Here is a 27,719-nt window from a genome sequence, read left to right on the forward strand (position 1 = left end):
CAAACACACACACATGCAGCACGGACGAATGAGTGCACTTCTTTTAGAGTCAACCAGGCGCATGATAGGATTGTGGACAGCGCGCTGCATATTGTTAACCCTATATTAACTTGGAGAGGTAGAGGTTGATGGTTTGTTATTATCCCCTATTCTGTGAGGGATTAAGTGGGCCACACACAGACACATACACACAAAAGCTCTTTGTCACCCAAGAGGAAAGCAGCGTGCTTAAAGACTGAAACAGAGCTAACACACAGCGCCATTGGGCGGATGGGGACTAAACTCACTCATTCTCTCTCTCTTTCACTTATTCTCTCTCTTCTCAATCTCTACCTATCTGTATGTCAGTCTCCCAATGTAATTGCTGTACAATAGGGACACAGTCTGGACAGGCTCAGGGGCAACAATAGTAGCTTCACCCCGGTGCTGGATAATGCAGAGAGGCCATGTGACAGTGAAAGGAGGCTGCTAATACACATATTCATCTCATCACACTAATACCAGGCTGAATGGCCAGGCCCAGCCACACACACACACACACGGAGACACACACACAAATGTGCATGGAAACACACACACATACACACATACATACATAAACAAACAGACAATCAGCAAGGCTCAAAAACATTTCAGTTTGCAGGTCTAATACTCGACTATTTTCACCGTGATCAAAAAACAATAATGGACCAGTGGAGGCTCCTCAGAGGAGGAAGGGAGGACTATCCTCCTCAGTGAATTTCATAAAAACAAAATAGTGAAACAAAGTTATCCTTTTTAGATTAAACTATACTAAATATATTCACGTTACCAAATAATTAAATAAAACACATTGTTTGCAATGAAGGTCTACAGTAGCCTCAACATCACTCTCTGGGGTAGCACCATGGTGTAGCCAAGGAGAAGCAAAAGAGAATGAGAGAGAGCTATCTATATTTCATTGTATTTATTTTCACTTTCACTTACCTAGCCAGCGAATGCAGCTAGCTAGTTTAGCCTAATCAAACACCCGGCTCAAACAGAGAGGGATGTTATGTTAGCTATCTGGCTATGCTATCCAACACTGGAACTCTTCCAAGTAAAGGTACGTTTTTTCTTGTTAGTTTATTGCCACTGGGGCCGGCCGGTGTAACTGCTAAACTACTTGCTGTACACTGTACTGCATGATTGTAGTGGATTATTAACGCTTAGTGTCAAGTAGCTAGCTATGTTGACTATGGCGTTAGCTAATATGGTGACAACGATGTAGGCTGTGTGTAGTGGTTAGCGGTTATGGCATGAAGGTTTGGCTTGGAAAGGTTTTTCACCTGGTCACAGACAGCTGTTGTATTATGCACAAAAGTCCACAAGCAAAGGGAAAAGGTGGGAGGAGGAGAGCGCATAGATGCGAGAAGGATTTATACAATGAGCAAAGTGATCATGCTGTTTGTATGTGGCTGCTATGAAGGTGAACTGTGTTAGCGGTGATCACAGGTGTATTCATTCCACCGATTCTGTTGAAAAACGTTTCTTAAACAAAGGAAACGGAAAGAAATGGGGATAAACATACCTGAATTAGTCCAATATAAACTTGTTTGCAACTGTTGGACTAATGATTACACCCTAGATCAGCTAGATGCAGGCAAGAGTGTGGAAGGCGGTATTGAATGTGTCACTGTCTGTCCATGTGTCACTATCTGTCACCTTGATTACTCAAATTCTTCTCTCAACTTTTGCACCTATGGTTGTAAACTTTAATTTGTAGGCTTGGTTGTAGCAACTTCATGATGGGTATAGGGAAAATTTGAGTATCATGTAGTAGCCTAAACCTATCAATGTTACATTGAGCCGGGTGAACGGAATATGAATGACAGTCATCAATATGCTGTAACAGAAAAAAAATATATACAGCATATATATCGTTTAAACGGCACCGACTGCCACTGTAATGGACCAATGCAATCTTTCATTTTCTTTTCAACTCAAGCCAAACATCACATCAACTTAAATTCCAATGCAATATATTTTCCAAGCATTATGGTAAACAGAATATTAGTTTATTATCCTATTGACTGTTTCTAGTCTCTCTCTCTCTCTCTCTCTCTCTCTCTCTCTCTCTCTCTCTGTCTCTGTCTCTCTCTCTCTGTCTCTCTCTCTCTCTCTCTCTCTCCTCTCTCTCTCTCTCTCTTGCTCTCTGTCTCTCTGTCTCTCTCTCTCTCTCTCTCTCTCTCTCTCTCTCTCTCTCTCTCTCCACTCTCTCTGTCTCTGTCGTCTCATTGTCTCTCTCTCTCGTCCCCCCCACCCCTCTCTCTCTCTTTGTTGTTTTGGTTAGAGAGCACAAATCCAGATGTTGGTCTGTGAGTGGAGATCAGGCCAGCCAGAGGGGCTGAGAATGCCTCTGGAGGGGGTGGAGGGGGCGGGGTGGAGGGGCGACAGGAAGTCCCACGTATCCACGGGAACTCTCACATTCCATCTTCCGCAGGCTCCCTGACATCCTTGACATCTCCCATGCTAGCTGAGCTAAGCCCTCACAGTCACCACATCACATCCACAGAGCAAAGTAAAGCGGAGCGGAGTGGAGTAGAGCGGAGCAGAGCGGAGTAGAGTGGAGTGGAGTAGAGCGGAGCAGAGTGGAGTAGAGCGCTGGTCCCGGGGATGACAGAGCAGAGCAGCACTTCCTTTGGGGCTGGGGCTACATAGGCCTGGAGCTGGGGTTCCCAGAGACAAAACAAAGCCTTGGACACACTCAGGGGCCCTGCCCTGCCCAGAACACTGCTTTGTTAGGGGAAATGCATAGATCGGATCTAGCTTATGATGTACGCATTTCTCGCCTATTCTGCTTGTAACTAGACCTAGGTGAAAGGCGATGGTTGAGGCCCATTGACAGGGATCAGTCGAGAGAGGTCACACACACACACATACACACACATCCACCACACCCTCCTGCTGGAGGATCTCCAGGCTAGGGAATAATGGAGTGTGTGTAAACTGAGACGTCTCAAATGAGCGCCGGGAACGGGAACAGGGCTTGTGATGTACTGATACCATGCCGTCCTTCAGACCAGCCAACACAATCACCTATACAGTACACACACACACACACACACACACACACACACACACACACACACACACACACACACATACACACATACACACACACACAATAAATGTGCTCTTTGAACTGTTCCATCAAAGCCTCACTTCGGGACACAAGTGTTTATCCACATCTTAAGGCTTTCTCCAAGCAGAAAAACAAGTGAGGAGGGGGGTGTGGAGTGAGACGAGGCAGAAGACAATAGTGGGCTTTCTGTGGGGCTGAGTGGAGTAGGAGGAGGAGGGGGTAGGGTGGATGGGGGAGCTGGAGGAGGAGGGCTGATCTGATCTGAAGCCCATCTGAAGGAGAGGAAAAGTGGAAAGTGAAGAGGCGTCTATTAGATGTCAGTGGTCTTTTGTGTCCATGTCAATGAGGAGGATTAAGGTATTTGAAATAATCTGACTAAGACTCTGATAGGTCTCAGCACAGAGAGGACATGAACATATGGCAGAGCAGGGAGACCACACACACACACACACACACTAACAGGTAAACAGTAACACATACCGCACAAGGCATCCATTATATGCACTGACACACTGTGTTCATAGATAACCTCAATCAGGAAAACGACTGTAACCTGACTTCACACACAGAGAAGAAGAAGAGCTCTCCTCGCAGATAACAAAAGCAATAAAAAATGTTTTCCCACAGAAAACCCAGTGCTCATATTGTGTTTACAAAGTAGAGAGGAATAAACCACAGTTAATATGAGATTTGTTCTTTTAACAACATAATAAGGCATCATTAGTGGGGTTTTTCCATTCCGGGGATGTGCTGCGGTTATCCTGGTGTCTTATAAGAGTGATCTAATTAGTGAATCTCTCTCTCTCTCTCTCTCTCTCTCTCTCTCTCTCTCTCTCTCTCTCTCTCTCTCTCTCTCTCTCTCTCTCTCTCTCTCTTCCTCTCTCTCTCTCTCTCTCTCTCTCTCTCTCCTCTCTCTCTCTCTCTCTCTCTTCTCTCTCTCTCTCATCTCTCTCTCTCTCTCTCTCTCTCTCTCTCTCTCTCTCTCTCTCTCTCTCTCAGCCAGGAGAATTAGCTAACGCTAGCCCTGCTAATTACAGCGCCACAATCAAATCCGTTCTCTGAAACAAGAGCACACTAATGAGGCCTTATTTATTGAACAACTTCAAGGAAAAATATAGAAGTTGTAGTTGTTATTTTTTATTATGTATTCGGGGGGAATAATAAGTCATAATTGAGATGGTATCTATCAGCAAAGGCAAGCTGCTTGTTTGTGAGCCTCCCCCCCAATCCCCCCACCAAAAGAAAAAGGAGCGGGAAAAAAAAAACTGCCAGAATAGATCAGACATAAATGAGGTTATTTTTCATTTTTTTCTATTTTTTTCTGTTTTCACATGACCCATTTTCCGGTGCTGCAGGAGCGCGTGACAGGGAGGAGAATGAATGTGTATGATGGTATGATAACCTCACACTAAGCCATGGACTCACTGTGCCTGCCTAGCTACCTGGCCCAGCATAGGGAGAGGAGACAGTCACAGCCATAGCACCATAGGACACATGGTTCTTTTCCAGTAGATTCACCTGGGTCCTCTTTGGATGTCTTATTAGTCTATAAACATCAATACATTCCCTTTCCCCCACAAACCTCAACAAATAATCGTATTTTACAGGCGCTGGGAGAGCAATGTGAATTGTGCTGAGGCCAGTGCACTTCTTTGTTTTGATGTATCTCCTGAAAGCATAAGGCACTGAGCAGACACAAAACACAACAGCAGTGTTCTGGCAGTGAGAGAGGATGAGCTCAACAGAAGTTTCTGGGTTCATCTGGCCATTCTCATCTGAGCCCTGTTTGTTCACTGAAGTCTGAAGGTGTGTGATGGTAGAGAGGGGAGCAGGGGGGCAGGGTGGGGGTGGGGGGTGGTTCCAGCTGCCCCCCAGGAGCGCTGACCCTTTCTGGCCCAGCGAAGCGGAATGTTGGGCAGTGAGGGTAAGAGGAGGGGAGGGGGCAGAACACGTGTGCCAGGTATGGGGCCCGCTTCTCTCCTCTCCTGGCACTGAGAGAACTGCATGCGCCACAGCTGATGTGCATCTGTGTCCTTCCTGTAGCGCAGGTCAGTGACTACATTACCACAGCATACACACTACTGCCATCCCCCTTTACAAGAAGTGTGTGTGTGTGAGTGTGTGTGTGTGTATGTGTGTGCGTGTGTGTTAGTGTGTGTGTGTGTGTGTTTGTGTTTGTGTGTGTGTGTGTGTGTTTGTGTTAGTGTGTGTGTGTTGGTTCGGTTTTGGTTCGATTATTCAAAAATAATTATTTGGGTTGAATGCTGTAACACAGAATAAAACAATTAATAAAAGTCCCATGATGGTAGTGACTGCCCATTACTGCTTATCACTTATTAACCATCATTTATTCACATTAATTTACTTTAATAAAATATTTCAGTTATTGTATATATTACATTTGTTTTATTTGATGACTATTATTTCATTCCTTGTCATCATCTCATCTCTATAGAGCTGCTGCCTATGCTCTCTGACAAAATCACTATTTTAGTAGTTCTTCAAAGTATATTAGGGATACTTTTATGACTGCTGAATACCAACTATCAATCACTTAGATCATGTGTTTTCAGGTAGAGATACCTTGCGAAGCAACAACTGCTTTCTATAGCCCCTGACAATCACGCATTCTTGTCTCCCTCTCCACACTAACCTAAAGTAGCAGCAGCCGTAAAAGAAACACAGACCGGATAAGTATGATTATTGTCATTGTAGTTAATTCATAGGTTTTATGTGCTAAACTATGTAAAATATTGGCCTGTTGGAAACTACAACCCCCTACTACATCTCATAGTTCAGGCTGGATCTGATTTATCTCAAGCTGAGCTCACAGAAAAAAACAGAACTAAATGGAATTCAAATAATTGAACTGACATTGGTCAATTAGTTGTTTAAAAACCGAAAAAATAACCAACATTTTGCCCTCATGGCATAAGCAGTCTCAAAGGGGGTAATACACAGACATGTATCCACTACCATACACACACATACATACTGTACATACATTCCTCACCCACACACACACATCCTGTGCTTCAGTAGGGTTTAATCTTCACAAATGAGCCCCGGCGTCCATTTGACAAAAGTGACAAATCAGATCTGCCTCGTCGCACTGAACAATAACTCTGGTATGAACCAATGCAGCTCTGTGTGGTTTAAATCAAAAGCTTTCTTCCATGGTTATAAATTATACATTAGCATTAGCTCATACAGCCGCTGAGATACAGGCATTGTGGAGATCCCATCAACAGAGCCAAGTTAACCAGGGCTATTGTGTTAGACAGACGTCATAACATAAACAACATAACAACCAAAACTCCAATACTCTGGGACTAACAGCGCTATGAGCACGACTGGTAATATTACAAACAATTAGTACAGTAAGCCTAAATGGGAGGATGAGGTCTAATGGCTCCTGTCTAGCTGAGAGAGACAAATGTACTGTGTAAGAGAGAAGACCTGTGTTTGGGTGCCCTGGAGGAATGATGGAGGGAGAGAGGAAGAGGAGGAGGGTGGGCTCCAAGCACTTTGGCAGCTATTGTCTCACAGTCCATTATCCATGTGGGTTTTATTAAGGGGAGCGGAGAGGAAAGGAGTGGACAGATTCCTCGTTCTGCCTCCCTCGTCCTCCCTCCCTGGCTGCAGAGGAGCACACACTGTACACACCGCTCCACGTACAGCACACTACACTCACACACACACTGTAGTGCTCACTGTAAACGTTACAGAGAGAACCAGAAGATACACTCTGGCCAAACCAAACCAGATACATAGATTGTGCTGATTGTGCTCCCCGCTCATACTTTCCCTCATGGCATCAGCAGCCTCAAAGATGTATGCACACACATAAACACACACACAAACACACACGTACACACACACACAAACACAAACACACACGTCCACACAAACACACACATACACACTCATACACACACACACACACACACACACACACGCACTCACACGCACATACACACGGACCCAGTATGAATAGCAGAGCCAGTGGAGGACTGTGTTACGGTACCTGTCGATGATGACTGGGTCAGACGGGGTCTCGTTGCGGTTGCCACAGCTCTTCTTGTCACAGCAGCGGCTGAGGGGCACAAAGGGAGAGAAGGAGGGGGGTTAGAGAGAGAAAGAAAAACAGAGCCATGTTTCAGGGAGAGCTGCTTCAGCCAGGCCCAGGCCCTAACCTCCACAGGATAAAGGGGAAGGTACCAATTACCCAACAGCCTGGTCCTGTTCTGAGGCCTGAACTAAGCACTGCCCAGCCCACCCAGCCCTTTGTCACCTGTAGAACAGACTGCCTCTGTGTGTCTGGGTACATTATTTATCTCTACATATGGCTTGATTACAGCAGCCCACAAAGACAGGCCATTCAAGGGCCAGCTTGGTTAGGGGATGACAGGTGTGCTAGGGGAGAGGAGTGGGGGGGGGGGTGCGATGAGAGCACCCCTAGTATCACCTGAGGCAGGTAGCGGGTAATCACCCCCCTCCCTCTCTCTCCCTTCACCCTCCTGGGTCAAACACTCTCTGTTCACTGCTAACCTGACACCTCCTCCCCTGCCTCACTCTGACAAAGGTGAGCATCATGGGGGGCTGGAGGGTGGCTGTGCTGGGATGGGTTCGAGGGGGTAGGGGTGCGGTGGTAGGGTGCTGGAGGGAGGGAGGCTGCGGGGGAAGTGGAGCAGCTTGGAGAGACCCCCAGCTCATGTTTCCAGTGCACAGATGGCAGTGGGGTGTTGAATGGGGCTGGGGACAGGCCTGTCACATAAAACCCAAGGCATTGTCTCCCTTCTACAGGGCTGCTCTCTGCACTGGGTCAACCCCCCCCCCCCCCCCCCCCCCCCCCATCCATCCATCCCTCCATCCTCTCTCTGTTACTTCATCCCCCTCTCTATTCCTCCCTCCCTCCTTCTCCTCTCTCAGCCTTCTGCCACATCCATTTGGCAGGACTGATCGATCAGCTCCATTAATCATTCATATTGTGGCTCTCATGCCTCAGAGATATTGTAATGCAGGAGTGGAAAGCAGCGTAGCTGACTGAATCCCATGTGGAGTGTGCAGTGCACAACAGAAAGACAGGCCTGCTGGGTGCAGAACAGTCTCTGTAGAGAGCAGGAGTACATTGTGACTGACTGTAAGGGCTGTGGGTAGAACTATATGTGAAAATACATTGCTGGTGTAGTGAGAACAAATGGGAGTCAGCCAAAGGATTTCAGGAAGGACGTCCCAGGTCTTTGAAACATCTCGTTCTTTCTTTGGCCTCCCTCCTCTGTCTCTCCCTTGCTCTCATTTCTGTGCGACTCTCTGAACTGGGTCACATTGGATCAGAATAGAGTGAGGACTAGAGCACTGATTCGTGGCTTCCCTGCAATCCAATCATCAGGCAGCACCCATGGGAGACCAGATTTTTTTTCTACTACCCCCCCCCCCACACACACACACACACACACTCACTGTCACCCCCCCCCCCCCCCCCCCTCCCCTTCCTCCAACCAAAATTATGCTAATTAGTACATGCCTCCACCAGCTTTGTTGAGGGGATATTTTCTTTTCCTGTTACCTTCCATTCGTTCCCGCAGGACATCCAAAGGAAATCACATCTTTAATCTCAACGTTTCCTTCCTGCCGCAGCTTTTTAAGAAATGAAATCTATATCGCCTCATGTAATTAACAGGATGTAGTGATGTCTGTTCCTGTGAGGACAACGCTACCATACCAGGCCCTTTAACCCTTGTTTATTTTTAATTTACTCAAAACCATGACATATTATTTCAGTTCACCGGCTCTTGCCTAAAACCAAAACACTAAATCCCAATTTGTGTAATTAGTGGATCTCATCATTTGAAAATGACTTTTTTGTTGGTCCACGTAAAATGTAATATGACCTTAAATATGTTCCTCCTTTGTGAAAGCGATGGAAAGCTCATTGTAGCCCGTTACTTGAGTTTGTAAAATGAAAGGTCTAAGCACTTATGTCCCACGGTTGCAAGCTGGCGTGGCACCATATGGCTAATGGTGGTGCACGGCAATTAGCAGTACTGATTAATGGTGAGCAGACACATTTTCTGCTTATAATTGAGACTGTGTTTGAACGCCCAGTGCAGAATCAGCACGTCTCCATCCCTGAGACTGGGACTGGGGAGGGGTGCAGGGCCGGTGGGACTGGCACCCCAAAAATCACTGTCTGATACATCACGGTCTCCATGGTTAGGTTCCTCACACTGGGCCTCTCTACTGATGTCTCGCACTCTCTCAGATCCTATACAATGCCTTAACCAAACACTGTAGAGCATGACTATTCAACTCTTACCCTACGAGGTCCGGAGCCTGCTGGTTTTCTGTTCCACCTGAAAATGAATTGCACCTACCTGGTGTCCCTGATTGGAGGGGAAGAATGTAAAAAAAAACTGTGGAACTGGCTTCGGGGTCCAGAGTTGAATTTGAGGGCTGTAGATGGGAAATGGCTACACTGTACGACTGTGGTGGTTGCATAGAATGATGGGTAAAATTTTGGCTGTAAACCCCGTACTAAAAAGTTAATTGTGTAATAATTGTCAATTTCTAATGATACTGTTAATCATAATAATATAATATAATATAATAATATGCCATTTAGCAGACGTTTTTATCCAAAGCGACTTACAGTCATGCGTGCATAAATTTTTTTTGTGTATGGGTGGTCCCGGGGATCGAACCCACTACCTTGGCGTTACAATCGCCATGCTCTACCAGCAAAAAAAAAGTGGTTCTGAAGAAAGGTCAGAAAATAACTTAATTAATGTTCTAAATATGAGTACAAAAGAGGAGTATGCGTCTTTGATTGTGTGTGTGTGTGTGTGTGTGTGTGTGTGTGTGTGTGTGTGTGTGTGTGTGTGTGTGTGTGTGTGTGTGTGTGTGTGTGTGTGTGTGTGTGTGTGTGTGTGTGTGTGTGTGTGTGTGTGTGTGTGTGTGCGTATGTGCGTACGTGTGTGTACATAAGTCCATGCATATATTTCATAGTCACAATGCAAGGGAAGGCCCATTTGTTAGCAGCTGAACAACAGGAGAATTCAAATTGAGTAATGAGTTTCTGCATGTCCTAATTAAGCAGGCATCAGAGAGGTATTTTTAGGGGGAGAGAGAACTGTTCAAATGCCTCTAAAAATAGGAAAGAGTCTATCCTCACAACCCAGTTCCAAGCAAATTCATCTTTTGATTTTAATTAAAGGTACAACGTTTGATAGCAAAACTCATCTTCCTCTACTTTTCCTGTTTCTTCTTCTGCAGGGAGGTATAGGGGTGACCTGCTTAGCTGCAGTAAGGTTGAGCCTATATGAGAACTGCCATAGACAATGCATGGTGAGGCATTGCCATCACTGTAATGTCCTATACATGGTTGAGTAGTGTAGCGTAGTGTAGCGTAGCGTAGTGTAGCATAGTGTAGCGTAGCGTAGCGTAGTGTCAGACTTGGGGAGAAGCAGAGTTCCCGAGCTTTCTCTTCTTACCTGCACATGATCTCGTGTGTCAGTAACACTCGGCACATCTCAGGGTTCTTGTCTTGACCTTCATAAATAATGGCCTGCGAGGGGAAAAATGATAAGAAAAATGTTATATTAGAAACAGGTTGAGGATTTGTTTTCGTAGCGAGGTTGGGTTATGGTGCTCACAGAGGCATGTTAGTGGAGCAGGTCAACTAGATCTGCCCTGGAGAGAGAGAGTTCCTACTGTGGTCTGGCTCACATCTGGTCACATCTCTCTCCACACACTGCACAGCAGTCTCTATTGAAACATTATAGGACCTGCCTCTCACTTGACTTTGTCACTCATTTGACATATTAGAATGGAGCATTTTTCCAACGTCACTTTCTGCATGCTAAGAAAAGGAAATCACGGGAAGCTACCCAGATGAACGTATGGTGGACTTAACCCATGCAACTTCTACTTTTAGCCTGATCTGTTCTGTTTCTGGTCCAAAGATTTCACATCAGCATGTTGCCTGATTTGGGCTTCTCCTTGTGTGACAACATATCACCAAATTTTGTAATAACCAAGTAAATATTCTCTGGAAAGGCCGGGGCATTTTACAGCGTGCTGTGGTCCAGCCAAACAGGGCTGTGTGTGCTGATGGAAATATGACTTCCTGTCTCTCTATAACATGGGCTATGTCCCAAAAGGCACCCAATTCCCTATATAGTGCACAGCTTTTGGCCAGGGTCCATAGGACACAAATGTGGCCTTTAGATTTGGATGCAACACAGCACACTACACTGATGGACATTATCCTTAAAGTAACTGTCCAGTGAAAATCTCACTTCTAAAAGTTCATATTCTGTTAACTCATACTCAAATAATGTTGTTGACTCCTTCTATACTACATTTATATTTTTTAAACCCACCACCTCAATGTCAAAATATGCTTGTTATTTCCTCATAGAGGATTAGCTGGCTAATCAGCGGTCTACTCGCATGAATATTTTTAATGACCGGTATACGCCCACACCATTCTATTGTTGGGTTACGCCCACACCATTCCAATACAGAAAAGCTGCTTTTTAACATACTTAATAACAATTTTTTGGAAGGAAAACAATTTCACTCATATTTTAATTGATTATAGGTCCTATTTCATAGAAATCTGGAAACACTGGATAGTTACTTTAAGCTATGGTACTACCCATATACTCCATACAGATTATAAACAGTCCACAAATTTAAAGGACTACCATTTTATTGTTAGAATGCATAATCTCCTTTTACCACCCAAAAGCCATCACACCCCTAGCCCCCCTCCACACCACCACTACCAACACCCTCTCCCTCCCTCCCGTTTGGCCTGGAATTTAAAAGAGCAGATTCCACTTGGGAAGCACACAAACACAGTGCGGCCCTAAGAGCTTAATGTAGCATTTACTGCCTCTGGCCGGGGGATGTTTAATGAATAGCAGCGTGTGTCGTGGGAAATCTGCGGGACCCGTCCAATATTTCTGTCCGGGAGGGAGGGGGGAGGGAGGGAGGGAGGGAGGGAAGAGGCCGTCCAGGGTCCTGGCTACCCACAGAGCTGCAGAGCGGGACATTACGTGAAGAGAGCCGAGAGGAGCCGAGAAGAGAGCGTGTTTCACAGGAGGGTAACAGTGAGAATGGCTGTTGCCTGGAGAGGGGGCTCTGAGCCATGCTGAGCAGCACAGGTTGACCCAGTCACTGTCACTGCAGGGGCCTGCTGCAGGTACTATACCCAGGGAAGGGCCTACGACCTCTCACCCTGAACACAGAACACACACACACACACAAAACCTTTGTGCTCACACTGTGACTCTTTTAAACCACACAGACACATGGATCCATAAGACGTCATTTTGAATATGCTACACAGAATCCTGGCAATGTTTTATGGAAAATGGGCTGAGACGCTTGGTGCTTTATGAGTGCAGTGGGAACCGGGAATGTTGTGTTATTTTCCTGAACATTGTTGCCTCCCCACCCTTCTCTTCTCTCATTCTCTCAGGGCTTAGATATTCATGACTCATCGTGCAAAGCACCGAACAGATACTGAAAGCGCCGGCTGGGTGTCTCTCTACTGGCTTTGCTTCCCAATCTCTCTGTTGTTAAATGTGAAGAGGATGGTAGCTGCTCACGTATTTCTGCAACTGTCTGTCTTGTAGGAGTGTAATGGTTCTCATTCTACCTACTCTAGTGTGTAAAGATCCATGCGCCCGGCGGTGACGGTGGCGTCAGGGCGGTAAGATGGAGGCAGGGGAACAGGGTAGGAAGGGGAGGTGTGGGTGTGGGCGAGCAGTTGGGATGCCAGACTGGAGGCGCACCATCTGGCCCAACCTCCACCTCTTCCAAAATGTCTCAGCTTTTTTTTCACCCTTCCATTACCAATCAACATGTCCCAGCACTGGCAAAACTCTCATTTACGGAAAAACAGTCGCAGCATGGAATCGGCACGGCAGACACAGAACACTCCCATCAGCAGCCTTATGTGTTGGCACAAAGCATGTTGGGATTGTTTTAAGGAGTCAACCAAAGCCATAGTGGTGATCTTGAGCAAATTTTAGATATGGTGTTAAAATGATCCGTTCCTTCATAACTACTAGTGAAAAACGAGCCTGCTCCACACAGCTACTCGGCAGTCAGGGTGACTATGAAAATGACTTGTTCCTTTGGTTTCACTTTGAGAGAATAAGTGCCAAGGTCTTCTAAAACAGTACTGCATGCATCAATGTCTCCAGGCTAGGAGTCCACTGCTCCCAACTTCCAGGTTATATCTATCTTTACTGAGCACAACTAGGCCTTGTGCAATGCCCTGTCCTCTAGTAGAATAACATTACCTATATCATGACGGATGAACTCTTAGAAATATACAGAGATATATATGTATATGTTATTCTGAAAATAAAAATGAAGATTGAAGATCGCAAGTCCTTTGTTGGGTGAAACCGAGAGCTGGTCAAAATCATGACATTTGGATGAAACCCACTCACTCTGTGAGTTTGTTTTTCACCATGTTCAGTAAATATGTCTAAATGCAAAATGATTAGTGCTGAAAAACATGGATGCAAAAACAGGAACTACACAGAGCAGCAGCAGCAGCAGTGGAGAGGATGCAAACTCATAAGCAGAAAATATAAATAACACAGTGGCATTTTTTGCTCGTCTTTCAGTCAGGTTTTAAAAACAGGAGTTGCTAAGTGAGACCTCTACTTACCCCCACCAAGAGAGGGTGCTGAGGGACGGTGTCCAGGCGACCAGCCCCATACAATCCAGACCTCCAGTCCTGGGCCTCAACCCCACTAGTCACTACTACCACAATCTAATCCTGAACAAGGCTGAATATCCAACGCTATCGGACACCCTCCCAACAGCAGGAAATGTCTCATAGAAGAGATGAATAGCCCTTTGTCTGGTTTATTGTTAGTATCATTAAAGTGTTTGGTGTCTAAAGCTTCTGATACATCCACAATTCTAATAAGGACAAAATCTGGCTGCAAGTGGAGAACAACTGCAGTTCGTATCATGGATTTTAACAAATTAAGTAAGCCTACTCATGGCATTTTACTGTAGGTGTGGTTCAACCATGTCTTTCTATCTTTGAAGTCAACAGTCCATAAAAACATAATATGCTCCCCCCCTGCCACCATCTATGTAGCACACATGACATTCAGACCCATCCTGTCCTAAGAACAAAGTGATGCACTGGGTGCATTAAAAGGCATGTAGCGTTCATGTGCCTTTTAATACATATTTCATCTCACGCCGCACACTTTTCATTTTTCATTTGCTGTTTTCCTCATTGGCTTTGATGTGACGGGCTGAAATTGAAGGCGTGTAAACAAGTTGCTATAAATATGTGGAAACACACTTCCCACTCTGTTAGCATCATCTGTTAGCGTGCCATCAGGAGCATGGCAGCCTTTCTTCCCGGGCCGCTGCCACAGCTACTTTTAAAGAGGTGCCGCGATCAGCCTGCCTGTCTCCTTCTTTGTTCCCCCCTCAAACTAGCAACTACTCCACCCCACCCCCGGCTCAGCTGTTCTGGCGCCAAAACTCAGGATAGGGGGGAGAGAGAGAGGGGGGGGGGGGGGGAGAAGGAGAGGCCCTCCTGCCTGGGCGCTGTCTTAATCAGATCTGTCAGAGGTGGAGACGGTGATCACAGATACAGCTGTCTGACTGACACCCCGGGGCTTCTACCTCTCCCTCTGTCTATCTACAGTATCTCCCTATCTCTCTCTCTATCTCTCTATCTCTCTCCCTCTACCTCATTCTCACCCTTTTACTCTATCTCACATGTTTTCTCTATTAATTCTGTGTGATAGTAGTGCTGATTTTATAGTTGTTTATAACAATAATTGCTATGTTAATAACTGCAATGTTATGGTTGAGATGAAAATGAATGCACTAACTAAATGTGATTTCAATGCATGGTAGTTATCCACACACCATAAAATACTTCTCAATTTTCCCTGTTAGATGTTCTCTAATAGGATATAAAGCCACAGTGTCACATTAGCGGTTGTTACATCAGAGCCGCAGCGCAGTGCAGCGGTGGTGGTCACAGAAACAACAGCACAGTGACTCTTAAACACTGTGGTTAGGTTTATAGGATTAGCGTGATTACCCTTTATTTCCATGGGGGCTAGAACAGCAGCATGCAGGCAGCAATGTGATCCGACACTGGGACTCACAGCTGTGACAGACAGACAGGCAGACAGACAGACAGACAGACAGACAGACAGACAGACAGACAGACAGACAGACAGACAGACAGACAGACAGACAGACAGACAGACAGACTCACTGAAGAGGAAGTGCATGGGGCTATGGATCTGATCATGGTGACCTTATCCCTTAACCCAGTCAACCGCAACAATGTTTTGGCTGGACCACCTGTTAGTTAGTGTTCCTTTCCCACCACCCCCATGTCATCATCGCACTGGCTACAACAGGCTCTCTGTTAAACCTTATTATTTGAGCTACAAGTTTTTCCTGATCAGATGACACAGCCAGGAAAAACTCCTGGCCCTAGATATAGGCTACAACTACAGCACAGTTTTCCTTATTATCCAGCTTCCATACTATATCTCCCGACTCTCCAGCATTAGCGGCTCCACCTCTGGTAGCTACTAGCTGTGAGGCCCTAGCGACAGCTCTGAGACCTGTGCTCCGGCTCTACTCACATTCCTGACAGAAAACTCAAGAGACGCCCAGAGCTAAAACAAACCTGATCCTTAAGTCATCTGACTCATCTCAAGGCATCAAAGACGCATGTGCACCATGTAATGTGCCTCACCATACTAGTCATAAATCTAGCAATCACTCAATAACACAGAAATATGACATAGAAATTAGAGAAGCTGCTACACTGATAATATGAACACAAAATAATCAGGTTCTTATTTCAAATAGTTTTGGTCTTCCATCAACAGCAGCTCAACCAATTTCTGTGAGTTTATTCCTAAAACTCTCAATTCGTCTCCTCGACAGAGGTAAACAAAAAGAACAAAAGGAATTCTAAGTGTGGACAGAAATAAATAAAAATTGCGAGTCCTCTCAACCAACAGCAACCCTCTGCCTCTCTCTCCCCACATGAGATCAGGTCAAACAGTTTATTAAGAAACAACAAGACTGCCAGACACTGTCAGAGTACTACTGGGGTTTAATGCCATTTGATTGGCTATGGTGCCCATGCAGAGTGTGACACCATCAGAGCCCACCCACTGGGCACAGACGTCAATTCAACGTCTATTCCACGTTGGTTCCACGTAATTTCATTGAAATTACGTGGAAACAACGTTGATTCAAGCAGTGTGTGCCCAGTGGGCACTGGCACGTTAGTGAACATTAAAAGAGCGTAAATGGGTCTGTTTCTCCTCTCAGCAGCCTGCCATTACCCTGAGCCCGCTAACGAGCACACTAGCCAATTACCAAACCTGTCACACTATCCATAGGAGTACAATCCAGGAGAGAAAACAGAAACGGTACAAACACATCTGGCTGAAGGTCTACCTGTAAATAATATCTCTGAACATTATAATTCAGTGTACGAAATTGTAACTTTCTTGCGGGTGTCAGAATACAATGTCTGTCTCAAAAATGTCATTCAAAATAATAGTTACGCTTTCCAAATAATAAACTCCTGCAATTGAATGTCAATTAAATAACTCTACATTCTTATGAACTAAAATGTGAATAATAACCCAGGTAACCCCCCCCCCCCCCCCATCCCCATCCCCATCCCCACCCAAATCAGCAGCTTGAGTATTACAGTTAGAGCAGAGTGGCTCAGCAAAGATACTTCAATGGGTCCCCACCTCATTGTCAGGGGCGTAATACAAGAAGACACTCTCGGCTGTCAGTGCTACCAAGTGAGGGGGGCCCTGTCCAAATGTGACACAGGCCCCGAGGGCTGCGTGTACACACAGTCTTCCATGGCCTGATGCCTTCTGCCTCCTGCACCAGGTCCGCATAGCGAAACGTAATGTTTCTCCTCCCTTCACTTCTTAAACGCTTCTTTTATTGTTCATTTTTAGGCAGAGGGATAAGGAGATGAAACCTTACCTGTTTAGTCATGGAGTCGATGAGTCGTACATAAAAGTCCTGCTCTGTCCTGATGCCTAACAGACGGAGAGAGGTACAGGACAAAAGACATGAGTGAAAACGGTTTCAATAGAATTAGGTACCCTGGCCTGAGACACACTGTCACACACACAAACAATACAGAGATGCTGACAATTACTATTGTAAGTGGCAAACTATACATTGAAGCAAAAAAGTCGACCTCATTGAAAATGTTAAGGTTACTCTTTATGCTAATTACATTTATTTTGTAATGTTTTAAATGTACAATCTGTATTCTTAATCTAAGCAATTCACTTTTGTCAATAAAGGTATGTGTCACCAAAGGTGTGATTAAAACAAAATAAATTACTGAACTTCAGTCTCCAAACTTATCAAAAATATATTTCAGTCAATTGTATTGGCACAATTTTTTTCGATGGATTATGCAATAGTTGTTCCCAAAAAAAAAACTTTTGGCAAATAAATATAACAAATTTACAAAAATAGGCCTATAGCCTATTTCCAAGCCAACAGTGACAACTGAATAAGCATAAATAATGCCACAATATATTTTATCTTGTTTCATCAGTGAATCGAATAGGCTACAATAAAATATTCAAGATTTTGCTCGAAACACTGTTAAACCTCGCAATGTGATGGCAACGATGAGAACGCGACCATTTGAAGCTGATGAGGTAAACAGCATAGCCCATAAAACCAATAACACATTGCATACATAGAAACACAATAGCTCGACAGCGACCTAAAAACGGTTCGCTTTTTTGCTGTGAGACGAATAGCTGCTAACGGAGCCAAAATATTAACTTATCAAGCAGGGCCATTATGGACAACGTATACTATTGGCTACATGCTCGCAGGTATAAGAAATAACAAGCGCAAGACTGCTTATTTCCGGAAATATTTAGCTATGATAATTGTTATGAAAAGACAATTCAGGACATTAAATTCAGAAAGCCATAAAGTTTAATTAGGCTACTCCTTCACCAGGCTATTATTATTATATAAAATGTTTTACTTTCTTTCACTGACAGTGTAGGCTACCTATTTCTATAGGAGCAGCCAATATACTGATGATAAAAAAAATATCCCAAATTAAACTTTTGATTAGCCTGCTAAAGTGCATGACTTGATCTCAAATAAACGCAAATATGACCTCAGTGAAAAGGTTACACTAAATTGCACCTGGTGTTGTTATTTCTGTAGAATGTAATGCAAATCGTGTTTGTGGTAGCCTGTGTGTCCGCTTCCTGCGACTCAGAACATAAGCGTAACATTGCCTAGAGGAGAGTTGACCAATGTTTTACACTTACCATTGCTGTAGAGAAGTTGCAGTCTGTAGTGTATACCATTGTTGGTCTTTTCTCCAGTGGATTCCTGTAAATGAACAGATTTAAAGTGATTCAACTCATTTGATTCAGATCCGAAAAGATGGACATTGATGCGCTTGTGTTGGAATTAGAGTGCGCTATCAGAAATAGGCTAGTACATTGAATATAACTCGACAAGTTGTTGGATTGGCGAAATGTGAAATAATTATTCTACACATACATTTTTAATGATTCAACAATTACTTAATTGAACTGTATATAAAACTGTATATAAATTAGCCTCTGTTTTCATGGCTGAAAGGGGGCAAAATCTCATAAAGATATTGCAGTAATTACTTAATGTAGGCCTAGTGCTACTATACATGGAAGGTTTATTGGAAATTACATGGATAATTTATGTAACAAGTGGTTTTATTTATTTGAGCCTTATTATTATTTAATGAAATATACAAAACCCATTGCCAAAAATATTTGTAAAGCAATAGTACTAAATATTGATATTTTGTAATGAGAAAAAAACATTGAGTTTAATTTAATTAAATAGGCTACTTTATATTATTTTAAACAAGTAAACATCTAGATAAAACGACAATTACAGGCTATAACTTATCAACTTCAAAAGACAAATATTATTCTACAAATGTATTAGTATTATTTTTAGTATTAATATTATCGTAGATAGTATTATTAGGTATATTATTATTATTTGGATACACTTTTATTAAGCTACTATTGGCCTATTATAGTCTTCCATAAATATATTAACATGTGGAAATGCTTATAAAGCTGCGCGTAATAAATCACAGGTCTATGGATGGGTTGAATGGGTTTTAAATTTTAAATTAGAATCGTCTGATACATCTAGTTTGTAGGCTAATTGTAAGCCTATATTATTGTCAAAATGTGGATGCGTTACAATTTAGTGTGTTCGAGAAGCTGATAAAATATTTCAAATATCACTCACCTTTTCCTTCTCGACAAAACCGAGGAAAGACGTCCTTTCGATTTCCACTGGTTGTCCTTGTCTGTCATATAGAGCCAAAACGAAGTGAAAGAAGTTGGATTTCCGAAGATTTGATGGCGGTTGCTTCTCAAAGTGCGCCCGGGCAAGACCCACTCCACTGTGGATAGACATGCAAGGAGTAGTCATGTTAGGGCATCAGCAGACTTAAACGTATGGAAATAATAGTCACCTTTAAGAGTCAAACTTCTTAGCCCTATATTTAAACGTGTGTATTTCTCGTTTACACACACAAGTCCTTTTCATATCTGCGAAGCGAACCTTTTGATATTCTGTAGGCCTACCGGCCTAATTTTAAACAAATAGACGAATTTAGAAAATGTATGTAGCCTATAGAAGTGCTCTTTTATGATGATGTTTAGTTGATATGCATGTTACATATTCTAGGCTTTTGGATCTTCTAGCAATGCATTAATAGCCTACTCATGCCCAATACACATATTGCTATGCATGGCCAATTTATTACCATATTTGTTTTATCATGATATTATAGTTAGCCTATTATATTCTAAATATGATCACTCTTATTTGAACAGTTCTGTAACTAAACTAAGCCATTACGGATTGTTGTAGACTATGTCCAATTAACAGTACAGTATAGAAGTCATCCATTATGCTAAACTCTCAATTCTACGTCCATGGTGAGGGGAGCATCGATACTGCGGGGGAAGAAAACTTCAACATTTCTTCGATCACAAAGCCTGTAGGCTAAACTGCAAGTGTAGAGACAAAAAATAAATGGGTCCCTTGAAAATATAGTCTTCCAAAACAGTGTGGACCATGGACCATCCGTGCGCTGGTAGAGTCCTCGCGCCGGGAGGAAGATGCTGTCTCCGGCTTCTTACCTTTGAGCGGCCGTGTTCGCATCCAACACCCCGGCTCCCTGCATCCATGTCCGAACTGCGTTCATCCCGGATCCGATGGGTTCCTCTTTCAAACTACTCCCACTCCTCTGGATGCTCTCCTGAATCCCAAACATGAAAAAATCGCGCTCCCTCTCTCCGTTTGAGTGTCCCAAAATTCGTTTTCTCTAATCACAGGTAAATGAGGGTAACAACGTGGGCGCGAGCTAATGCTGGGTCCGCGTTGATGCCAGTGACAGTGTGTCTGTTTACTTCAAACCAAGAGAAAAAGACGAAAAGAGTCCAAAGACAAGTTATCGAAATCCAGGTGTCTCAGAGACGAAAAGCACTTCAAACAGTGATAAAAAGACAAACGAGCGAAACGCAAGACAGCGCTATCCCTCCTGTATTAAAGAGACTTGCTCTATGAGCTCTGGTATCAACTAGAGAATGGGATCAACTAGAGCTTTCAGATTGTGCTAGATCAAATGGCATCAACCCCTGACAAGTCTTTTTTCTTCCTTTTCTCTCTCTTTGTTTTCCTTTTCCAGAGGTATTCCCTGTCAAAAGGAAATGAATAAGAAATTGGAAATCAAGAAGAGGAGGACCCTTGTGGCTGCAGACCCCGTGTTGTTCCTCTTGTTAAAATGGGAGTGATTTGTGTCCCTTCCCAAAGGAATCCTATTTGACTATCTCTGAGAACTAAACACAAGCACACCAGCCCCACAGGGAAGAGGGAGTGACTGTTAGAGGCGGGCCGCCCCAAACAAAGACGAGCCCAGTGTCAGATCCGCCCAACCACAGCTCCTATCGACTCATTAAAGGCCGCCCCCTTCCCTTACCTCCACCGCACATTACCGTCGCACTCTCGCAGCTAAGAGAGTACCCAAAAGGAGCTTTCGGAGACAGTTGGCTAAAGATGACTCCATATCGAAAAATTGGTCACATGAAGTGAAGCGAATAGCGAGAAAATTCAAATTCGTTCCGATATGTCTTGAGAACGTGTCTGACTGTGTAGCCACCAGTGAGACATTTCTGCGCGGGTCTTGATACATTTCTTATTACGGGAAAATAGAACTACATTAACTTTTTTCAACTTTGTTCAATATAGCATTTTCTGACTTTTGGTGGCCATGCGTATCGTTATTGGAGATCATGCGCTATTTTACGCATAGAGGCTCTCATTGTGACCACAGTGGAGAGGGGAGAGGAGACGCGCTTGAGCACACCGGAATCTTTTTCTCGATTAAACTATTAATGTAGGCTAGTGAAAATGATTAAACTTTAGATGTCAACCCCTGCTCCAAGTGTATCTTAAAACATTTAACATAGCCTACTAACATTAACACAATTGTAAGAGCTTGCACATGACATGAGTCCATACTTACGCATGCAGATACACTAGTTTACACCATTTTACACACTTGAATATATCCCACTCCAATATTGGGATGCAGAACAACATATAACTGTTTAAATTTAATTTAGAAACATAATTTATCATTATGTAGACAAATGTCCATGCATCCAACTCATGCAATAAATATTTTCTTTAGACAAACTAATGCTGACTTTCAGAAGGTCCATATCATGCAGGCAAAAGCGCTTGTGTCACTGCGTTGTAGGCTGTATCAATGCAGGCTATGTGATAGGTCCTTACAGTATCAATGTTACAGTCTTGAGATGAGTTCAAAAATGCGATTAGCAGGAGTAATATCAAGACATGGTGTTGAAGATATTTTTTGTTATGAGAAAATCTGATTGCAATGTTTGTCTCAGGACTTCAGCAGAAAATATCCTCCGTCTTTACCACCGTTTTATTTAGACAATTGTTTAGACAAATTTATGAAACCCATATGTTATGAAACAAAACATATTCACGGTTCCAATTTAAATGTAACTGTATTCATGCTAACGCAAAAGAAGCGCTGAGGGACAAACAAAAGTGACAATAACAATAATTAGCTCAAAATAACAATGAAGCATAATTGTTACCCGATTCCTCGGCTTTGCTGGCGATAAGTACATAGTCTAAAATAGGCTATATGACTCCTTTGGAGAGTGATGATTAATCATTTCATGAATCATGGTTTAGGACTTTAATAAAAAATAAAAACTGAATGCAGTGGACAATTGAGAGATACATTTTTCCTGTTCAATTTAGCTACTTTTGCATGTCGCTATCCATTACACTTTTTGACCTTGTTGGGCTACTATATAGCCTAGGTATGATTATGAGTCCTCTGTAAAGGGATTAAATACATTGTAAGGAAACAAGTTTCAGGTGAGGCTGGTCACAGTGGACAATGTAATGCGCAATGAAAAAGATGAGTATATATAAGAAGCCTATCTCTCGAAAATTTTTGGAGATGGTGGGAAATTAAAAGTAGTCAATGTAATGCAATATTTCAACACATCGACGTAGGCTTTGAGGAAAGGTTTTGAAGCGCGTGCGCGCGCACCCACAGTGTTGCTGATTGTAGCGCTGGGAATATGTAAATTGAACAGTTTCTCTTCTCTGTGACTGACACATACCTGAGCCATTAATATTTTTATACCCCTTTCCCCACCAAAGCTTTCCCATAAAATAAAAAAATAGGCCTAATCTAATTAATTCACACCAACCCACAATTAAACGTAAATGGCCCAGTGCACAAGACAGATACAATAATAATCTTTCTTAGCCTTACTGTATCAAAATATATTAGGTATATTAGTAAGATGAATACATATAATTTGAGTCTCTCGTTAGAATAAAATGCCTAAACCATTGAAAAATATATAATTCAATGAATCAGAATTGATTGTACCCTCAATGATCACATATATTTTGATTTCTTGTTTAAATCAGATAGGCCTACATATCATAATAAACTAGCCATCAAAACACATTAGGCTACTTTACTATACTAGAAAACTATACTAGAATGCAGCAAAATCCAATTCAATTAGCCTGTACTGCCAATTTAAACTAGGTGGTTTTGTGGGTGCTGAAGATAGGCTACACAACCTACAGGAGTCGATAATGCTTGTGTGGAGGTAGGCTATATTCACCACTGTGTTTCCTCTGTAAATTGGTGATTCCATCATACATTGGTGGCATCATGAAGTTTAAATTCAACAGCGACTCCCTCCCGTGGTCAATAGGCCTCGTGTCTTGAATGGAAAATTGGCAATGGAGAAAAAGAATAGGCCTATAGACTAGAGGCCTATGTGGCTGCGTTTACACAGGCAGCCCAATTCTGATCTTTTGCCTCGCTACCCTAGGCCTATCAACTCGCAATTCGCCATAGTAGGCTGCATTGCAGTGGAGGCTGCTGAGGGGAAACGGCTCATAATAATGGCCAAAACGGGCTAAGTCATTTTTCACTTGAAACACTTGAAACAGATTTTTCCTGCAATCTAGAGCCATAATCATTATGCTTAATTCTATGTAAAAAAAAATAAGTATACTTTTCTGCATATCTAATCATAACTTTTGAGCTGTCTGTATTCCCCTGACTGGTGGGTCTTTTTTTAAAGAAGTTAAATATGCTTCTCTGCATCGCTGCTAAAATCTGGTTAAAAGATTGAAAGGTGTGTGAGTCATATTAAGTACATTTAGTTATTGCTTGCTTTTCTGAAGTCTACCAACCTTGCCAGCAGGCATGCCAGCCAAGATAGTTAGACAACCTAGCTACTCTAACTTGATTGATAGCCTGAATCCTATCCGGGCTAGCTAAAGCCAACTTCATACATTTGTGGCCAGTAGTTTTACAGAGAAAAAAATAAACACGTTTTTATTGTAGTTTTTTTTAAATAACAGGATGCCTCTGTTACGTTTACCTTGTGACTGGCTTTATGACTGGCTTACTATTTTACAGTCTGCAGATGATGGTCTTGGAGTGTGAGGATTTTACACCTTCAAAAGTGATGAAATGTCGCCACCGTGTGTCCAAGATGTCTCCTCAGGAGGCACAATCAAATGCATCAATGGTTGTACAAAGACGGCCTACCTTTGCCATTGATCACTTCTGTGACAGCATAGGGCCACACAGCGCTATTTAGGCCAATCTCCATTTAATTAAAAGTAGTAGGCCTATGTTTCTTCTTGTTCTACCTTTATGAGTTTACTGGCAGTACAAACTGAAAAGGTACTCACTGTCACAAAGAGGTCTGGAGTGTATTGTCTACAGACATAAAGCCAAAGTTTGTGATTTATGCCTACTGCCATCTACAGTGCTGGAATATGTTTGCTCCAGAGTATAATTCATTGGTTGATCACTCCTGCTGGCCTGTAATTCCATAAGAAGTCCATCAGCTGACAACTTTAAAATGGTGAAATCCCCCCTATAGTGCTTCTTCTATCCTTATCTATTCTATGGTCTTGTCTTCACATCTAGAATGACTTTACAGCCCATTGTATCCATGCATGTAGGCTAGCCAAAGGTTTATTGTAATTGAAAATGAGAACGGAAGACCAAAAAACAGATTAATATATCTCAAAATATAAAATTGCTAAATGTACTAACTACTTCCAGAATAACTTTGAGATTTTGAGAGAGGACTCTGGCTGGAGAACCTACAATTCTAAAATTGAATGAAAACCTGGTTCTGAACCTGGATCGCAAAAAAAGAAGATTAGATTGTAATAGAGCATAACAAAGTATTTTCCTTATGGGACTTTGGACTTCTACTCCAAATCAGACAGTTTAGCAGTGGTTCTGTTGTAAAACCAAAGCCCAGGATGTGGTCTGGACTCTGTGGAGGAGGGTCATTGTGTCAGGGACGCTGTAGAAGGACAGAATACCAGCCTTGTGGTCCAGGTACACCCCTAGTCTGGAGGTACTACAGTCCTCAGATTATTGTGCGTGAACCAGTAACCCTCGTAGTGCAATCTAAAATCCAGGTTTGATCCTTGCCTCCAAATCCAGAGTCTAAACCCGAGCTGTTGATGTCTTTACATGAGACTGACGGAAGGACCCCTTTCCCACTCCACAACCTCCCAGTAACAATGTCCAGACAGAGACTCTCTACACAGCACCTGACAACTATAATGAAATATCTCTAGATGCTCAGGATATGGCTGCTTTTCTGATGTAGCCTTTCTGTCATCCTTAGACAAAGAGAGGTTAATTTGCGCTGTGTTTGGGTCAAAAGTGAGGCGATAGGAATCTGAAAGAAGAGTAGAGCCGAGTTCTCTTGGGCTCCGGTGGCAGCAAAACATCCACTGCATTCACTACAGACACAAACACAAATATTATTTAATACATGCATAGGTGCTCTTACTTATTAAAAAGATGAACCTTTTTGACTTCAATCTGTCTTTGTCAAAGCAAAGTTACTTATATACCACTACTGGTAGAGTATTTTACTGACCTGTGGTGGAGATCTTGGACCATTCCCCTTCAAGAAAGTCCTCCAATGTCTCTGTCAGCTTAGACACAGCCTAATTCACATCTCCAAAGCGGAAAACAGCCTGGTATACAGTACATCGATGCTGGGTAAGTCTGAAGGTATGTTGAGACCGGATATTCCTGAAGGGAGAGAAACACAGAGAGACAGGGTGAACAAAGGATTGAGATAATTCATTGATTTGTTTATGCATTGGTTAGTGCAGTTTCCTGTTGATACTCTTTATTTGTATTACAAATGCAGGTGCAGTGTAGTTATCTGGAGAAAATGGATGTGATCGTCTACATATGTACTCCAGCTGCTCCGGCTCAGCATCTCTCCTCCTCAGCTCAGCGACCTACTGCTCCAGTTGCTTCAGGAGTCCTTCAGCCTCGACTCACTTCAGCCTTTTCCTGTCCTCCGATCAGCTCCTTCACCTCAGAACACCTTCTCTCAATGGAGTGGATCAGCTCAGTAAAGATCCTCTCACTGTCCTCTACTGATTCTTGTGCAAAGCGCAGTTAGGACACAGAAATGAAAGCGAAGGCTCCAAAAAAAGACAAGGGGATGACTGATGCCACTAGTTGTAGCATGAGCCTATGTTCTATGTTCTATTAAACGGCTGCTAGACATAGCGAGAGTAGGTCAAAACTCACAATGAGAGATGCTGCAGCTTGTTTGAGATCTTTCAGCTCCTTCTCTCTGTCCTGAATTCTCTGCTGGACTTCCTGTTCACTCATTCCCAGGAGGTTCTGTGTAGAAAAACAGTGGGTGTTTTACACAGCCGGGGGAATCCGGACTACTTAAATTGCGAAGGCGGAGTTTGGCGTTGTAATCGAGTACTGTAGAACCAGGAGTGGTGAATGTTGTCTATAACACGACAGATGGACACATGTCAGATGATAAAAGCAACAAGAATCGTTTCTCTTAGGTCATCTCCATGTAAAAGGACCCATGAGCTCCAACGTGAAGTTCTTGGAGCATATCGAATTGGGTGTCAAATGAAAGCTAAGAGTCTATAATTTTGGAAAAGTCAGGCATAGACACATTTTCCAACCTAAAATTAAGGAAAAGTAATTGCTTTGATTTCTGGTCTAACAGATGCAGTCTTAGAAAACATATACCAGAAAAAGCCTTTAAAGGTATTAGAAATACATCAAAACAAAATAATGTTGAAGTGAAGAAACCTGCCAACTAATATCAACAGTTATATTTAGTTTTGGAGAAATTATTTGCCTTCTGTAAGTTTAAGAAACATTGCCTTGTAATTCCATGACCAAAACCCCACATATCTTTAAAAAACCCTAGCGTCGATGTCCGTGCCCCGTGAAAATTGAATTAGCATAATACAAAAATCCCCATGAAAATCTGGCTGTTCAAGCTAGAGATGTCTGTTCTTTTTGCATGGGCTGTGTCTCATCCGCCAATGGCAGCCTTCCACATCTGCAGTGGAAGGTGACCGAGCTACAGCAGTGTTTGTCAGACCATGAGACATCTAGAAAATCGATCTTCTCACGAAAATGTCTGTAACGTCCAAACGGTTTGGCCTACAGACTCTCACGAATAGGATGGTGTTCTCCGGTTTACTCTACAACCCCCACAAACTTTTCGGGAACTGTCTGAAGTCAGTACTGCCAATCTGCCAACTTCTGTCTGTAGCGTCCGAACAGTTTGGCCTACACACTAATATGACCCCTTTACGGAAAGGTGAGACTCTCACAAACATGTACATGTTGGCTTTCCTCTAGGACGCCCACAAGCCTCACTAGACACGTCTGAAGGCATCCTGGTACAAGTTGTAAAAAATTATGGAATTATATATGGGAAAACAATTGGTTAAATATGGGTAAAATAAAATATTATAATAATCCTGATCTTTCTTATATCTCTAAGGACAGACTCTCTGTTTTTCCATGTATGAATCTGTTATTCAATTAGTTTATATGGGTTAATAGCAGTAAGGCCAAATTCAATGTTTCATCAAA

The 27,719-nt window shown here is 43.0% G+C and overlaps 1 protein-coding gene across 1 annotated transcript in view; it reads right to left on the minus strand.

Annotated features, from left to right (window-relative positions):
- Positions 1-20,498, minus strand: part of LOC311136383 (transcription factor COE1-like) — a gene marked incomplete at both ends in the record, with an annotated part of 23,925 nt that extends 3,427 nt beyond the window's left edge. The window contains 6 exons of the mRNA XM_084170480.1: positions 7,070-7,199; positions 10,597-10,670; positions 17,150-17,205; positions 18,481-18,544; positions 19,463-19,619; positions 20,365-20,498. Coding sequence (XP_084026606.1) covers positions 7,070-7,199; positions 10,597-10,670; positions 17,150-17,205; positions 18,481-18,544; positions 19,463-19,619; positions 20,365-20,498 — 615 coding nt within the window. The remainder of the gene's footprint in view (positions 1-7,069; positions 7,200-10,596; positions 10,671-17,149; positions 17,206-18,480; positions 18,545-19,462; positions 19,620-20,364) is intronic.
- Positions 20,499-27,719: the final 7,221 nt, after the last annotated feature.

Source organism: Coregonus lavaretus (genome assembly GCF_964263955.1).
Source record: "Coregonus lavaretus genome assembly, chromosome: 10".
NCBI lineage: Eukaryota > Metazoa > Chordata > Actinopteri > Salmoniformes > Salmonidae > Coregonus > Coregonus lavaretus.